The sequence below is a fragment of the Nanorana parkeri genome, unplaced genomic scaffold, assembly GCF_000935625.1.
Source record: "Nanorana parkeri isolate BGI_ZX_2015 unplaced genomic scaffold, ASM93562v1 scaffold441, whole genome shotgun sequence".
NCBI lineage: Eukaryota > Metazoa > Chordata > Amphibia > Anura > Dicroglossidae > Nanorana > Nanorana parkeri.
Genome location: NW_017306709.1, coordinates 546,166 through 561,749, shown reverse-complemented (window position 1 = coordinate 561,749; position 15,584 = coordinate 546,166). Strand labels below are relative to the sequence as shown.

General features: G+C 40.9%; 1 protein-coding gene across 1 annotated transcript in view; it reads right to left on the bottom strand.

Moving 5' to 3' along the window:
- Positions 1-5,882: 5,882 nt before the first annotated feature.
- Positions 5,883-15,584, bottom strand: part of CAST (calpastatin) — a 36,607-nt gene continuing 26,905 nt past the window's right edge. Inside the window, exons 23-29 of the mRNA XM_018560227.1 lie at positions 13,708-13,800; positions 13,589-13,624; positions 12,354-12,449; positions 12,165-12,236; positions 8,575-8,646; positions 8,148-8,211; positions 5,883-6,347 (exon numbers count right to left, since the gene is read on the bottom strand). Coding sequence (XP_018415729.1) covers positions 8,155-8,211; positions 8,575-8,646; positions 12,165-12,236; positions 12,354-12,449; positions 13,589-13,624; positions 13,708-13,800 — 426 coding nt within the window. The 3' untranslated portion in view covers positions 5,883-6,347; positions 8,148-8,154. The remainder of the gene's footprint in view (positions 6,348-8,147; positions 8,212-8,574; positions 8,647-12,164; positions 12,237-12,353; positions 12,450-13,588; positions 13,625-13,707; positions 13,801-15,584) is intronic.

Here is a 15,584-nt window from a genome sequence, read left to right as displayed (position 1 = left end):
TCAGGAGCAGTTTGGTAAGCAATCAGCTTCTGTATTTCATTTTCACAGCTTAACTGAACAAACTGAAAGGAGAAGCTGATTGGTTGCTATGGGCAGCTGCTCCACATTTTGTCTGCTCCAGTTTTTATGAATTCTCCCATTGACTATGTACAATTTCAAATCTTCATAATCGTCTAGTTTTACAACCATTGGAACACAACCACTTCCAAAGGGTCTCTTCTGGGCACATAACACTGCTACTACATGAGGTTTGCACCCTTCAGGTCACCAGATGGAGCTTGACCTTTTGAGCCACCTTTTCTGTTATGTTACCACTCATGATTACTGTTCCATTGTACTATTCAACTGTACCTGATTCAGTGGAAGCACTACTACTACTTTCCAATTGAAAAAAAATACATAATGGGTAATTTTAGGTCCGTTTTGTGACAGGACTGATTAGATTACTGAGGTCCTATGGTCCTTGGGTGACTTGTTTGACAAAGTCATCTATTTAAATGCTTGTCTGTGTGTGACTCAGCCTTGTGCTTCTATGACAACTGACCATTGTTCTAAATGTCCCTGACTGAGCACTTTCATCTACTCTTCCACCAGGCTAATGCCTCTTCATTACCATCTGTCAAATGAGAATATCTCTCAGGATGAGATCAGAGCATCTAAAAAGAATGTATAGCTTATTTTATTTAATATATATATTATAGTGAAAATAAACCTTATGTGAAAATAAACTATATACCGTAATCCACTAACACTGGAATATGGTTTCTTACACTTTTTTGTTGGATATTTCACTTAGCATATTTTATAGAGAATTCAGCAAGATGCGTGAGACACTAAAACAGAAGTGAGGACTATCCCTGGAAGTCTTAACACCACAATGTCAAAACTCAATATCTTGGTTCTTTTTGTAGTGAATAGTCAAATATTTTCTCCAGTTTTGCAATACTTAGAAGCATGGTTGTAATACAACAAATGGTTGTTTTCTCTAATGGATTCTTCAATACAGTAGTAAAGTGGACTATTAGCTAAACTTGTTAGGCTTTTTTTTTTACTTCGTGTTGTCATGTTGAGATTTCCTCACACCTTCCATGACAGTGACCACACGGATGATCTCCTGAACATGGACACAGCCAGAAATAAGAACTGTTCTCCCCTTTATCCAATAAAAAGCCTGGAGTTCCACTTTAATGATATCATCTTTGGAAAGCTGTGATGCCATCCATGGTACCATTATGTGTGTATTCAGTTAGGACCTTATATAATAATGGTGGCTTATGTTAGGGTAGTTTTTTTGACAGGTTAAGGAAAATGGAGATTAAGATGTTTTTATTTGTACTCCTGTACACCATAGTACTTTGTCTGGTATTACATACTACTTGTATTTACCCCAACTCATTGCTAAACAGTTCAAGCTCACACACAATAGACTTCTATTGAGCACTGGTAATGTAGGACAACAATCTGAACACTGCATACATTCATTTAGACACATTGCAGTTGATTTATGAAAGGCAAATAGGCTTTTCACTTTTCAAGGGAAATTTCCCTTAGGTTAGGGAATGTGGTGAAAATTTACTGTGCAAAGAATATCCAATCATGTGCAAGGAAAATAAAAATATTGTATTGTTGTTTGCATATAATTGGATGATGGAAGTCAGCAGAGCTTCACCTTATTCACTAAGCTAAGTGGACATTCCCCCGCACAGTAAAGGACCTATTTGCCTTTAGTAAATCCACTCCATGGCGTCTGTAATACAAACTGGTTTTGTAATTGATAGCAAACATATTCTTGCTTTTACATTTCCAGTGCAGTGCCTGGCGTTGTTGTCTTACGTTATTGCTGGTACATTAAATGTAGAATATTAAAAGAGACTGTGCAATACTTCTATGAATGTCCCGCAATGAGGTCTCTTTAGTCAGTATGTAGTAACACAAGCACAATTCAATACATTTGAAGTTGGCCCCAAGAACAATTCTCTGTCGGCTTCTTCAGCCATCAAGTAAAAAAGCTTTTACTTTTTAATAATGTGAAAACATTTCCACAAAAAATGTGTTTAAATGATAGTATAAATGGATAGTTTAGTTTTTTTTTTTTTTTTTATAAAACATTTTTGCTTGCACTAAATAAATCTGAGCACACTGGGCTCATGTATAAAAGCAGGATAAAAGAAAAAAAAAAGTAAGGAGGGCTTGTTCTATAATCCAGTGCAAAGAACATTCCCGACCTATAGCAAGCAGTCATACTGGAATTATCTGCAGTCAGAAAAGTGAAACATTGATTCTGATTGGCTGCCAGAAGTTACTATGCTTTAAAGCCCCCATCTCTGTGCAAATAAAAAAACATTTTGGGCTACCCCCTGCACTGCAAGGGTTAAGTGTTCGTTTTTTCTAGAGGGCTCAAAGAAAGCTGTTTTACTCACCTGATCCCCGCTCCCATGGCACTCAGCACTCACTTCTTCTCCCCCTCTGCTCTGGATGTTGAAATGTGCCCCGGTATCCTCAGGTCTAACGCAGTCATTGGACCTGCATGAGTCGTGATGACATCAGTGGTCTGTAGATCACTGGAGCTGAGGGGATGAATCTAGCAGCCTGGAGGGAGCTGATGGGACCGAGGATCAGGTAAGTAAAACCGCTTTATTAGTGTCCTCTAAACATAAAGGAGCACTTAACCCTTGCAGTGGGGGGCCAGGGATGGCTTTTTAAACATTTTGTACGGAATTCTAGAAAGGCTCTGCCCTTAAGGTGTTAGAATAGCCTTCCTCCTCAAATAGAAAGTTCTATAGATCTTGATGCTAACTCGCATTGCTGCATGTACAATCTTCCCTGGAGTCTGAGGTGTTTGGCAGCAGTGAATAGGAGAATTCTCTGTGTCAAGTGGGAACACAAAATGTACATCTGACCTTTAAACAGCCCACTTAGCCGGTTTTATATTTTAGTACAACTTTTAGTTGCAGAGAGAAATGCTTCGACTTTTTCATTTTCTTCACTGTTCATATGTAAAGACACGGGCTAACATTTCCAGTGTGCTGAAATATCGGAATGAATGTATAGAAATGAGAGGAAGGGAAAGGTCTTTGTGGTAGACATACATTAGTGTTCACTTCATTACTATCACCTATAACATTGGCTGGGCAACAACTCCCATTATCCTTCTCTTCAGTTTTTACATGTCAGTGTATAATGTTTTCCAATACTTGAAAGTCCTGCTGTTGAATATTACATGATCTTTTCCTTGTTTGCTTGTTTTTGCTTCAGATTACAAATAAAGAATGCTTTGGTGAGACATTGAGGTGTTGTGATCTTTTATCATAAGATTCAGAAACATGTGAACATTACTTTATAAACACATGTATATTTAATCACTTGTACTCCTTGTAATTGGCAACAGTCCATGTACCCATTGCACTCCTGACCGCACGTCCAACAAAGTATCCTGGGCGCTCAGTAGTCGACGGATGGCCACCGTCAAAGTAATGCAGAAAAGAAATAGACACCAGGCACTCCAATAGTAAATCGATCACGTCTATTTATTGACGTGCATCAAAAGCAAAAAAACAAGACAAGACTTGTTTTGCCTGATGAAGGGGTTCCTGTGTGTCCCCGAAACGTCACACTAAGTGTGTTATTTTGCTTTTGATGCACGTCAATAAATAGACGTAAATCGATTTACTATTGGAGTGCCGGTGTCTATTCCTTGTAATTGGTGGATGCTGATGGGCTGAACAAACTGCCCTCTTCTAGATCTTGAGGACCTGACTGGTGAGGTCTTCCCACTTAGCTCTACCAGCCTTCCTCAAACTCCTTGCTGCAGGAGGGGGGAATCCGAGTACCTACTGCATTCCTTATCATGTAAAAGGAATGAATAATGCAGCAATAGAAGCAGCAGGTAGGCTGGTTTGGGAACTAAGTTACATGGATTTTATTACCAGTGACCCTAAAAGTGGGAAAAAAAGGTCAATAGAAGAGTCAGCCTACCAGCATCTACATAAAAGAAATACATTCTGGCTGAGTGGCAGCGCTATGACATTTCCCAGCTATGCCAGAGAATACAGAGAGAATATATACCTGTACGTCCTCCCGTGCCCACCTGTGTGCGTGCCCCACACATGCAGAAGCATCGCCTTCAGGCACAGAGCAGGTAGGCACAACTGTGTCCTGTGATCACTGATTGGTTATCACATGGCAATATTTACACTGACAAGTCCTCCCCTTCCTCTTACAACAGGGGCAGGGGAGAGTAAAGGAAGTAATGAATGAACACATTCATTAGTTCCTGGTGAAAACAAGCTGCAGTAGCAGCAAATATAGTAAAGTATGCTAGAATTTGTAACCCTTTCACCTCTTCTCTCTGGGAATATGTCAGCTCCATTCTGCCTCTGCCCTAAGCTGTATATTGATCCTTTCACCTCCCTTATCCCGAACATCTGTACATTAAACCACTGTATGGGAACTGTATTAACCCCTTCACCTCCACATCCCCCCCTAGGTATGACCTGCACATTTAATGCCTCAAGTAATAGTGGCAAAAAAAAAAAAAATTAGATCACATTGGGGTGTCTACTTTCCAAAAGGGGTCAATCTGGGGGTTTGCATACTGTTCTGTCTTTTTTTTTTGTATAAGAAAATATGGAAAACTTTTTTTTTTAACTTTGTGATTTTTTTTCCTTTCTATAGTAAAATACTACTTGTCTCAAATAAATGATAAAAAATTAATTTGGATAGAAATGTTGTGTGACGGAGTAATTCTCAGTCAAACTAATCACAGCACTGAAAACTGGTCTGGTAATGAAGGGAGTTTAAGGTCCCATTCACACAGGGGCGGTTGTCTCCGCGTATTCGGCCGTACGAATACGTGCGGAGTCGCTCGAAACACAAAAAACAATGCACTTTAATGTGGATTTTTCAGACTTTCAGTAGCCTGCAAAATAGTCCAAGTGCGATTTTTCAATGGATATTTGACATTTGCGGCTTTAGTAATAGCCGCAAACGAGTGGAACCCGTGCAGATGAAAGATTTTAGCGTTTGCGTGCAGATGACCGCGCGGGAAACGAAAACGCTATATGTGAATGGAGACTTACAATTTAAAATATGAATGTTCACCACTTCAGTACCAGCATGTAAGCCCTCAGGGGCAGGGCCCTCCTTACCATCTTGTCTTTCATTGTATTGTGATTGTAATGTCTTCCTTATATTGTAAAGCGCTGACCAAACTGTTGGCGCGATATAAATCCTGTATAATAATAATATACCACAGAGAAAATTATTTCTACAGTGCCCATGTACAGAACTTGATGGCAGGACAAGTCCAGTTGATTGTGACTACTACTACTACTGTGAGCTGGATAACTGGAAACCTTCACAGACAACTTGTAGACCCTTTTTTTACTTACACATACAAAATAACAAACCACCACGGCATTCTTTTGACAAAGTTTATTTCCAATAGTGTTCCACAGTTATAAGTTCAAAGCAAGACAGCCCCTCATAGAAACCCCTCAACACGTGTCCTGACTGATGTACACCCAGTACAGTAAAAATGTAACTCTTTGCATAGCTGTCAATAGGATACATCCTATACCAAACCAATCTCTATGGTTTTATTTTGTAGGTATCAGTGCAACCATCTTATGTAAAAATAGGACTATTCAATATTTGCAAAACTATAAAGGCCTGCCCATGCTGGGGGAAGCCAAAATATATTTCCTATACACCAAGAACAGGGTATTTGCGAATAGAAAAGGCACAGGTCTTGTAAACACAGATGAGCTAATCTAAGAAAAAAGACGCGATGTGCTGTAACCCGCAACAACCAACTAAAAGCTTTTATAACTTTGTACGCTCTAAATGGCTGCTGCCTTCTGATTGGTTGTTATTAATTACTGTACTTCATAGCTCTTTGCATTGACATTAAATTAGCCCAAGATGATTTATTGTTCAGGTAATTCTCATTATTTTAGTGACACACAACCCTTGCAACACCAAAACCTTAACGTAACCAAGTATTATTTGCATACACGCAGAAAAAAATCTCACCTCAAATATAGTAATTTATACATGATCAGGAACCCCATAGGTGCTCATTCACACATTCTGACTGCCTGGAAACTGTGCAAAGATTGCTGCCTTTAGATTACTTACAATAAACATATCATTACAGCTATAGAAGCTTTGCCCCTGCTAAGAACTGGAGAAAAGAAATTGCCAAAAGGAATAAAGGGTTAGGAGAGGCATTTTCAAAGTCCTTGGTGCAGGGAAAGGGACAGTGGAAGTCATGTCACACGGCTCTGTGCTTGTATCACAATTTGTTCTTCCCAACCAGGTATTGGAGACAGAGACTGAACACTGATCTAACAAAAGACAAAGAAAAGGAAAAAGTAAAAACAATAGTCAAATCATACAGCATTGTAGTTTCTATCAGGGCAATTGTAATAGCATTTTTCACATCATGTAGCAAACAGGATAATCAGCTCTGATTCAACAATACACCACATGGTCAATAGTTGGTGGACATCGGACCATCACACCTACACTTTAGCCAAAAGTATGTGAACACCTCCTACATTTTTAAGTTCAGAGTACTGTTAATGCTGTAAAATATATAGACATTTTAGACAATTGCACACATCCAACCCTGTGGCAACAGTTGGGGGAAAGCACTTTTCTGTTCTAGCAACCCAGCTCCATAAAGAAATGGTTTGATGAGTTTGGTGTGAAGGAACTTGAGTTGCCTGCACAGAACACCTGAATTGAAATGCCCACTGTGAGCCCGGTCTGCTCATCCAACATCAGTACCTGTCCTCGCAAATGCTCCTTGGCTAAATGGGCACAAATTCCTATGGGCAAACTTCAAAATCTTATGAAAAAGTTGAGGCTGTGATATCCAAAGTAATCCAACTCCAATGGATTAAGAATAGGATTTCCAACAAGCTCATATAGGTGTGATGGTCAGGTCTCCACAAACTTTTGGCCATATACTATACTTTTCTCTTACTCTCTCATACCACTTTTGTATTGTGAGGCATTTTGTGTATACAGTAGTAGGTGTTTATTCACATTTTGCATGATAGCCCCAAGATTCCAGCCAATACATAGTATATGTTTTGTAAGACTAAACAATGGCCTGCTAGATGTAACAAAATGTTTTTTTCATGATTTTAAGATATTTGAAGATAATCAAATATGTTTTCTAAAATGTTACTTGTGTCTCACATATTGTAGGTGCCAATTTGGGGTCAGGACTAGGGACCAGTCCAAACCTGAGCTCCTCTGAACACAGAAGGAAGATAGTTCTGTACACCCAATCAGCTGCAGAGAGGGAAATCCCTATCCGAAGCTTGACATAAGCAAAGGGGTGTGATGCAATGATGACATTGACCTTATATGGCTACATGTCTATTTGGTAACTTATATTTACCTATAATTACTATGTGGCCACTTAAGGTAAATTATGTCAACACAAGCATCCTGCTCATTTGTTTTTTTTTGGAATGCCTGGCCTGTAGCTGGTTTGGTGGAAGTGCCCATGGCACTTCCTTGTTCAGAAGAGCTCAGGTTCAGGTTCTTTCTCTTTATTACCCATCGATTACCTACCAATGAGATAATATTATTCATAAAAATAGTAGTAATAGCCCAGGCATCAATAAGTGTAAGTAAAGTGTTGTCATCAGTCTTGTCTGGTGGGACAAGAGTCTGCCACCTCTATTCCTCTGCAGAGAAATTGAATTTCCATTTCAGAATGCAGAAAACAGTCCAAGTAGAACCTACTGGTGTTAGTTTACTAATGAAGACTCAAAATACAGGATACAGAAAAGTTACCTACATAGAACAATATAATTATAATTACTATGCATCTATTTTTTATTACAGCAACAACTTAAGCATCACTTTACACACTGGATATATCAGTCCCTCAAGGAGGGACAATCTAAAAGGTCACTAACACACATTTATACACACTTATACTAGGGCCAGTTTAGACAGGAGTCAATGGGGAGAAACCGGAGTACACAGAGGAAACCCTAGCAGGCACAGGCAGAACATGCAGGAAGCATCCTGGTTATGATTCGAACTGAGGACCCCAGTGCTGCAAGGCATGATTTCCTGGCCTGTTTGGTAATTCAGATCGCACAATTTGTACATTTACTTACTGTTGGCCTAACTTCTGCTTGTCTTTGAGGCACTAGGTGTTGTAGAGGAGCTCTGACTTGTAGGCTAGAAAAATAAAAAAAGAAGACAAACTCACATCATTCAGTGTGGCAGACAACATTCAGCTAGCACCTTGTACAGTATTAATGTTTATCCAGACACAAAGGAAAGCAAGCTAAGAAGCTATATGGGAGATTCAGAAATGACTGGCCTCTGTGCAGATGCTGCATAGACAGAACCACACTAAATCAGCAACTTCATTTTATCTGTAAGTTAGATTTCTGAAAATAAATTATCGCTGGATGAGCAAATTTGCAAATAGTTGGTTTATGCAGAATTTAAATGATATGGCCATGTGGACCAAATAAGATCCCTTGCTAATCACACAGCACAAAACAGTACTCTATATATCTAGCAAAGTTTTTGTACCTTTGAAGCTTCTGGGGTCTTTCCTGCAGTCTGTGACACTGGTGTGCTAGAGGTGCTTTTTCCAGTCTTGTCCTATTCATAAAACAACAATAGTTAATATCTTCATGTATTACTAATACAGAAGGATGGCATCTGTATCTTCATTGTCTGATAAGGATCTAAATATTAAATGCATCCTTAGAATGACTTTCGTCGAGCCTGTCCCTCTATATGATGGTACACAGACACATGCCCACATAACTTTGGAAGGCAGACACAACGTTATTGTATAGAGTATTTATCTCCTATTGTAGATTCATTGCGAGTTATCATTCTAAAATATTCAAAGAGGATTTTTTTAAATTAACCCTTGCAGTGGGGGTGAAAATAAAAAAATAAATACTGCCCCGATCCTTCATCCCACCAGGCTGCTAGATTGGTCTCCTCAGCCTCTTTTTCCCAGGCTCTGGCAGTCTAAGGACCCATGATGTCATCACGTCTAATACAGGTCTATTAGACCTAGAGTGGCGGGGGAGAGAGGTGAGGGGTCACTGCCGCAGGACCAAGGATTGGGTGAGTATTTCTCCTACATTTTTGCTCCTAGAGAAAAATTAGCGGTTATCCCCTGCAGTGCGGGGTAGCAGGCCACCAGATTTTTAACATAAACCAATACTGTAATGTGTGCCTTACTGTAATCCATGGTTGTTTCCCTTCTCTTTGCTGCTCTTCCTTTTAAATCCTCATGTCTTCTCATGCTTGGGGAGAACTTCCCTTTGCAGCTCAGGGCCGCTTCCTGTAGTGCTGGCTCAGGTTACAAGCCTATACAAACCTATACACAGACACCGTGTATCCATTCCTGAGACAAGGCAGTCTGCTGCAAACCAGAAGTTCTGCCCAGCATGAGAACAGATACAGATTTAAAAGGAAGAGCAGCAAAGAGAAGGGAAACAACCATGGATTACAGTAAGGCACACATTACAGTATTGTTTTAGGTTAAGAAATCTGAGGGTTTAATGTCACTTTAAGGTGTCCAAGAAACATTTAGCTCTTGCATTTTGTCATATGAGATCTGTAAGGAGAACGTAGGTTTAATTTGAATACTCAATTCACTCTGCTAGTCAATAGACGCTACTTCTTCAGTAAATGAATCCCATTGCGTGTAATCTATTCATAGACAATTGACAGCTGGAGGAAAACCCGCCTTGTACCATGATCAGTTACTGTTGTAATTAAAGCAAGCAATCCACCCTATATAGTACTTTATGATGTAAATACGTATTATACAGAAGTAAAATTACCCACTTAGCAACCTCTACCTCATCATTGGTCAATTTACATGATGCAGGGAGCCTCAAGTGTGGCCCTGACAACACCAAAGGGCCACACATAATATTCAGTAAATGTAATGCTATAGAAAGCAGCAGACAGGAGATGGTCAGGGATGGCAAGTATGCTAGAGGAGATGATTAGAGACTGGGGACACGCTGTAGAAGTGTTGGAGACTGGGGACACGCTGTAGAAGTGTTGGAGACTGGGGACACGCTGTAGAAGTGTTGGAGACTGGGGACACGCTGTAGAAGTGTTGGAGACTGGGGACACGCTGTAGAAGTGTTGGAGACTGGGGACACGCTGTAGAAGTGTTGGAGACTGGGGACACGCTGTAGAAGTGTTGGAGACTGGGGACACGCTGTAGAAGTGTTGGAGACTGGGGACACGCTGTAGAAGTGTTGGAGACTGGGGACACGCTGTAGAAGTGTTGGAGACTGGGGACACGCTGTAGAAGTGTTGGAGACTGGGGACACGCTGTAGAAGTGTTGGAGACTGGGGACACGCTGTAGAAGTGTTGGAGACTGGGGACACGCTGTAGAAGTGTTGGAGACTGGGGACACGCTGTAGAAGTGTTGGAGACTGGGGACACGCTGTAGAAGTGTTGGAGACTGGGGACACGCTGTAGAAGTGTTGGAGACTGGGGACACGCTGTAGAAGTGTTGGAGACTGGGGACACGCTGTAGAAGTGTTGGAGACTGGGGACACGCTGTAGAAGTGTTGGAGACTGGGGACACGCTGTAGAAGTGTTGGAGACTGGGGACACGCTGTAGAAGTGTTGGAGACTGGGGACACGCTGTAGAAGTGTTGGAGACTGGGGACACGCTGTAGAAGTGTTGGAGACTGGGGACACGCTGTAGAAGTGTTGGAGACTGGGGACACGCTGTAGAAGTGTTGGAGACTGGGGACACGCTGTAGAAGTGTTGGAGACTGGGGACACGCTGTAGAAGTGTTGGAGACTGGGGACACGCTGTAGAAGTGTTGGAGACTGGGGACACGCTGTAGAAGTGTTGGAGACTGGGGACACGCTGTAGAAGTGTTGGAGACTGGGGACACGCTGTAGAAGTGTTGGAGACTGGGGACACGCTGTAGAAGTGTTGGAGACTGGGGACACGCTGTAGAAGTGTTGGAGACTGGGGACACGCTGTAGAAGTGTTGGAGACTGGGGACATGCTGTAGAAGTGTTGGAGACTGGGGACACGCTGTAGAAGTGTTGGAGACTGGGGACACGCTGTAGAAGTGTTGGAGACTGGGGACACGCTGTAGAAGTGTTGGAGACTGGGGACACGCTGTAGAAGTGTTGGAGACTGGGGACACGCTGTAGAAGTGTTGGAGACTGGGGACACGCTGTAGAAGTGTTGGAGACTGGGGACATGCTGTAGAAGTGTTGGAGACTGGGGACACGCTGTAGAAGTGTTGGAGACTGGGGACACGCTGTAGAAGTGTTGGAGACTGGGGACATGCTGTAGAAGTGTTGGAGACTGGGGACATGCTGTAGAAGTGTTGGAGACTGGGGACATGCTGTAGAAGTGTTGGAGACTGGGGACATGTTTTAGGAGAAAGTTATAGAAACATTATACGAGACTTATAGAAACAGCTATTAAAGGAGAACTATGGGGTTAAGGCTTTTCCCCATAGTTCTCCTTAGGGTAACGGGAGGACACAAACTAGCGTCCTCCCGTCACCCTAGGCTCAGTATATACTGAGACGCCGCAGTATACCGCAGGTTGCTGCTCGTTGAGCCGACCTGTGACAGTCTCATTGTCACAGGTCAGCTAGAACTATGAGGTGAGTGAAAAGCACTCGCCTCATAGTTCTCCTTTAAAGACCCTTCACAAACTGATGCTTCACATTTGTGCTCCCTACATCCCCTTAAAAATGACTTGTGCCACATCTAACATTTCCCTTGGCAGTATAGAAGATCAGATGAGACAAAGAGAAGAGGAAAGGACAACAAATAAAGTAGTATGAGAGAAATAAACCATTTAACTACTGAAGGCAAGTCTACAACATACCCTTCCTTCACTGGCTTGAGTGAGCAAGAAAACAGACTCTTCAGGGGCCCGAGAGCCACACAACAAGAAATAAATTGCGCACCAAGGTTCTATGTTTGATGCTTTTTGTTGGATTTGCTTTCTTTATATTTCATCAAATTATTTACAGTAGTTCTTATATATTTGGAGAGCGCCATGACGGAAGAACGGTGCTACGTGAGCATTCTACATTCTGGTGATCCTGCATAGATAACAAGCATAGCTAAATATTCCACCGGCTTAAAAACAAACCTTTGTGGCTTCCACAGTCTTCCCTGCTGCCTGGGAAACTGGTGTGCTGGAGGAGCTCTTCTGTGTCTTGTCCTAGTGCAGACATGGCATCATTATTAATATATATATTATATTACTACTGTAAAAGGTTGATAACTATTCTGTCAATGTTATAGTAAGTTCTGATTCAGATAGATATATAAGGAATACCTTTGATGAAATATTTGCTTTGTCAGCTGAGCCGGTAGCACAAGAGGAGAAGCCACTAGACAGAGCATCAATGGCTCCATCATCACTTAGCGATGTCTGCAAGGGAGAACAAGGTCACATGGCAGTATAGAAAATCTCCTATACAACTTCAACTATAGGAGGATTTCAATGGAGAATTGCACAAGATCACAGACAACACTTTGGGATCAGCAATAACTCAATACACAATGGGGGGGATTTATCAAAACTGGAGCAGACAAAAAATGGAGCAGCTGTGCATGGCAACCAATCAGATTCTCTCTTCAGTTTGTTCAGTTAAGATTTGAAAAAGATAGAAGCTGATTGGTTGCCATGCACAGCTGCTCCAGTTTTTGTCTCCTTCAGTTTTGATAAATTCCCATCAATGCATTTTGCTGTATCACCTTGTAGCAGTTAGGGAAATGTGTCATTTATGAACGTCTTCTCAATTCACTTAATTGGGGTTTGAGGATTATGTACTTCAATTTCTCATTTGGGCTAGTCATTTATTCATCTTGGCTCAATATGTCAAGTCCTATTTTTCTGAATGTGACATGTTGCTTGGTAAGCAACATATAAGTGGAGATTCTATAGATGCCCTTTAAATGTGTTACTAATCTGCGGTTTATTGAGGACGTCATATGTTCACTGTGTGCAAAGAGTACATATAGTACAGACTTGATTACTGCATGTACTTTCAAGCACATCTGTTGAGAAAGAGGCTCAATAACTGAAATATTAGCAGAACATTAGTTCATCCTTACCTTAGGCTTCACCTCCTCTGGTTTTGCAGGTTTTCCCTGTAATTTGGAATAACAGATTTAGAAACGTGAAATATACACCCATAGAAATACAGAATCTATAGGTCAGTGTATACAATTACCTGATCTTTACCATCCAAAAGGTTTCTGTACTCAGGAGGGAGTGTGTCATCTCTGTCTCCAAGTCGGTCAATGTGCTCTTTTTTGGCCTTTTCCTGATAAAAAAATAAAGAAATTATATAATATATATCTATCTCTATCTCTATCTCATATATATATATATATAATGAAAGAAATGACTTATATGATCACAACTATTGTGTATGTAGTAATATGTTCACTGTGTGCAAAGAGTACATATAGTACAGACTTGATTACTGCATGTACTTTCAAGCACATCTGTTGAGAAAGAGGCTCAATAACTGAAATATTAGCAGAACATTAGTTCATCCTTACCTTAGGCTTCACCTCCTCTGGTTTTGCAGGTTTTCCCTGTAATTTGGAATAACAGATTTAGAAACGTGAAATATACACCCATAGAAATACAGAATCTATAGGTCAGTGTATACAATTACCTGATCTTTACCATCCAAAAGGTTTCTGTACTCAGGAGGGAGTGTGTCATCTCTGTCTCCAAGTCGGTCAATGTGCTCTTTTTTGGCCTTTTCCTGATAAAAAAATAAAGAAATTATATAATATATATCTATCTCTATCTCTATCTCATATATATATATATATAATGAAAGAACTGACTTATATGATCACAACTATTGTGTATGGAGTAACAACCAGGTTACTATACATAATTTGCACAGTATGACCACTAGTATGACCACTAGGTGGAATACTACAACAATATCCATCCATCTGGAATACTGATGTGTAAAGCATTTTCTGTTCTTACTCCAGCGATGAGGATAAAGATAAGAGAGCTTGTCCAAACTCATCCTCATTTTTAGGCCTTTTGTTATCTGATAATTAGAAGCAAATAAGATGAAACGTTCCCTACAGCCCAACAGTTTTCTTTTTATGGATAACTGGTGGGAAGTCAGCTTCATTAGGTTGTAAAAAAATTAACCCTTGCAGTGCTGCTTTATTTGAAGGGCTCAGATAAAGACATACTCACGTGATCCTCAGCCCTGCGGCAGTGACCGCTCACTTCTCTGCCCCTCTGCTCCGGCTGTGATAGGTTTCTCGGTGTCCGCATGTCTTATACAGATGAATGGGCTTATTAGGGCTTGTTTACACCAAATGCAGACCAGATCTGCATGAGTTTCTGCACACACTGTGCAGTGGGTTGTGCCACGTTTTTGCCGCATTTTTCATGCGTTCCGGGACGTTTTTAGTTTAAAATGGATTTTCAGTGCGTTTGCGCGCATTTTTTGATGCGTTTGCATGCGTTCCAGAGCAGGTAAAATAGGGCTTGCTGCAGTTTTTTTTTACATGCTCTGGAACAGAACGCTGTGGTGTGAACTAGAGCCCAAAATACCATTGAAATACATTGGACGCAGTTTTGATCCGGTCTGTAACTGCTCTGCTCCTGGAACGCGCTTGGTGTGAACAAGGCCCTAGACGTTGGCTTTAGACCACTGAAGCCCAGGGAAGAAGTGATTGGTCTAGAAGCCAGGCAGGATTGAGGATCAGGTGAGTATTTCTTCTTTATTTGAGCACCTAGAGAAAATTGAGCAGTTAACCCTTGCTGTAGCCCCACTGCAATGGTTAATTTTTGTTTACATCCTGGAGTAGTTCTTTAAAATATTTAGCTCTTCTGCCCTTGCAGGTAAACCTTAAAGATCCAGCCATGGCTCTCCTCAATGGGCAACCTGACTCACTCCCTAATAGGAGCTTTAAATTCTGCTTACATGTATTGTCAGCTGTTAAAAGGGAAATTGCTAAATCGTGGAAAACACCCTTCCTAAATATATCTAGTGTAAAGAACCGGGTCTTCTGGGTCATGACACATGAAAAGCGTACAGCTAAGCTCACTAATACCATGACTAAATTTGAAGCTGTTTGATCCCCTTGGGTCCAGCATTATTTATCTTCCCGATTCGATCCACGTTTACTCTCCATTTGATCTTCCTCCCTGATATCCTCTTACTCTTCCCTCTCCTCTGACCACCCCCTGGGACCCCTCTCTTTCATTCTCTGTGGCTCACTATCCTTTTCACCCTATTCGCTAACTTTTTGCCTTTCCTTTTTTGTCTCTCTCTATTATTTGTTACTCGATAACAGGTCCTTTCTGATATATAGGGATCCCACTGAACTTAACATCATCCAGCCATTATGGGACCATGATTCCTATACTGCATTGACATTTTATGTTACCCTGTTCAATGATTTCTTGTTGTTTATATCTACGTGATTCTTTTACCTCCATATCGTGTCTATGTTAATCGTCTTTTGTAACTATTTAACTTTTTCAATAACATTTGTCAAAAAAAAATTATGA